Source organism: Macaca fascicularis, chromosome 1 (assembly GCF_037993035.2).
Source record: "Macaca fascicularis isolate 582-1 chromosome 1, T2T-MFA8v1.1".
In the NCBI taxonomy this organism is placed as follows: domain Eukaryota; kingdom Metazoa; phylum Chordata; class Mammalia; order Primates; family Cercopithecidae; genus Macaca; species Macaca fascicularis.
The window spans coordinates 143,194,953-143,196,333 of NC_088375.1; the positions used below are offsets into that span (position 1 = coordinate 143,194,953).

Genomic DNA, 1,381 nt, shown 5'->3' on the forward strand with positions numbered 1-1,381 from the left:
AGAGGCGGGGTTTCACCGTGTTGGTCAGACTGGTCTTGAACTCCTGACCTCAGGTGATCCACCATCCTCGGCCTCCCAAATTGGAAGTTTTTTATGTCATAAATTGTCTCAAGTAAATTTTGTCTGTTAGATGGTAAGTGCCATTTACAGTAAAGGTTATTGTCACTGTTGTTGTTCCTGTTATTATTATAATCAAGAACTTGAGCCTTTCGGCTCCCTGATCAGCACCATGGCGGTTGGCAAGAACAAGCGCCTTACGAAAGGCGGCAAAAAGGGAGCCAAGAAGAAAGTGGTTGATCCATTTTCTAAGAAAGATTGGTATGATGTGAAAGCACCTGCTATGTTCAATATAAGAAATATTGGAAAGACGCTCGTCACCAGGACCCAAGGAACCAAAATTGCATCTGATGGTCTCAAGGGTCGTGTGTTTGAAGTGAGTCTTGCTGATTTGCAGAATGATGAAGTTGCATTTAGAAAATTCAAGCTGATTACTGAAGATGTTCAGGGCAAAAACTGCCTGACTAACTTCCATGGCATGGATCTTACCCGTGACAAAATGTGTTCCATGGTCAAAAAGTGGCAGACAATGATTGAAGCTCATGTTGATGTCAAGACTACCGATGGTCACTTGCTTCGTCTGTTCTGTGTTGGTTTTACTAAAAAACGCAACAATCAGATACGGAAGACCTCTTATGCTCAGCACCAACAGGTCCGCCAAATCCGGAAGAAGATGATGGAAATCATGACCCAAGAGGTGCAGACAAATGACTTGAAAGAAGTGGTCAATAAATTGATTCCAGACAGCATTGGAAAAGACATAGAAAAGGCTTGCCAATCTATTTATCCTCTCCATGATGTCTTCGTTAGAAAAGTAAAAATGCTGAAGAAGCCCAAGTTTGAATTGGGAAAGCTCATGGAGCTTCATGGTGAAGGCAGTAGTTCTGGAAAAGCCACTGGGGACGAGACAGGTGCTAAAGTTGAACGAGCTGATGGATATGAACCACCAGTCCAAGAATCTGTTTAAAGTTCAGACTTCAGTTAGTGTCAAATAAAAAGTGCTATTTGTGGGGGAAAAAAAAAAAAAAGAACTTGAACATGTCAGAAGAGAAAATAAATCCTGTGATCCTAACAAGACCCTGCTCAGTTGTACCTAATTCCGAAATCTTTAAATTCACACTGATATTCGCACATTTATTAAAGGAATAATTATTATAGAAATCTTACTCTACCCTAATTCTATCTCCCCAATGTTTTTCTGGTATTTACTTTAAAGACAGTATCAAATTACCAGAAATGTAAAGCCCACATCCCTAATGTTTATGTGAAACCAAACTACATTTGATTGTAGTTGAAGGAAATTAATCCAGCAAACAGACAGTCT

The 1,381-nt window shown here is 40.0% G+C and overlaps 1 protein-coding gene across 1 annotated transcript; it reads left to right on the top strand.

Annotated features, from left to right (window-relative positions):
• Positions 1 to 219: 219 nt before the first annotated feature.
• On the top strand, positions 220 to 1,096 carry LOC102132960 (small ribosomal subunit protein eS1-like). The gene has a single exon (XM_045367437.3). The coding sequence runs from the start codon at positions 230 to 232 to the stop codon at positions 1,022 to 1,024; it is 795 nt and encodes a 264-aa protein (XP_045223372.2). The 5' UTR covers positions 220 to 229; the 3' UTR covers positions 1,025 to 1,096.
• The last annotated feature ends 285 nt before the right edge of the window (positions 1,097 to 1,381 follow it).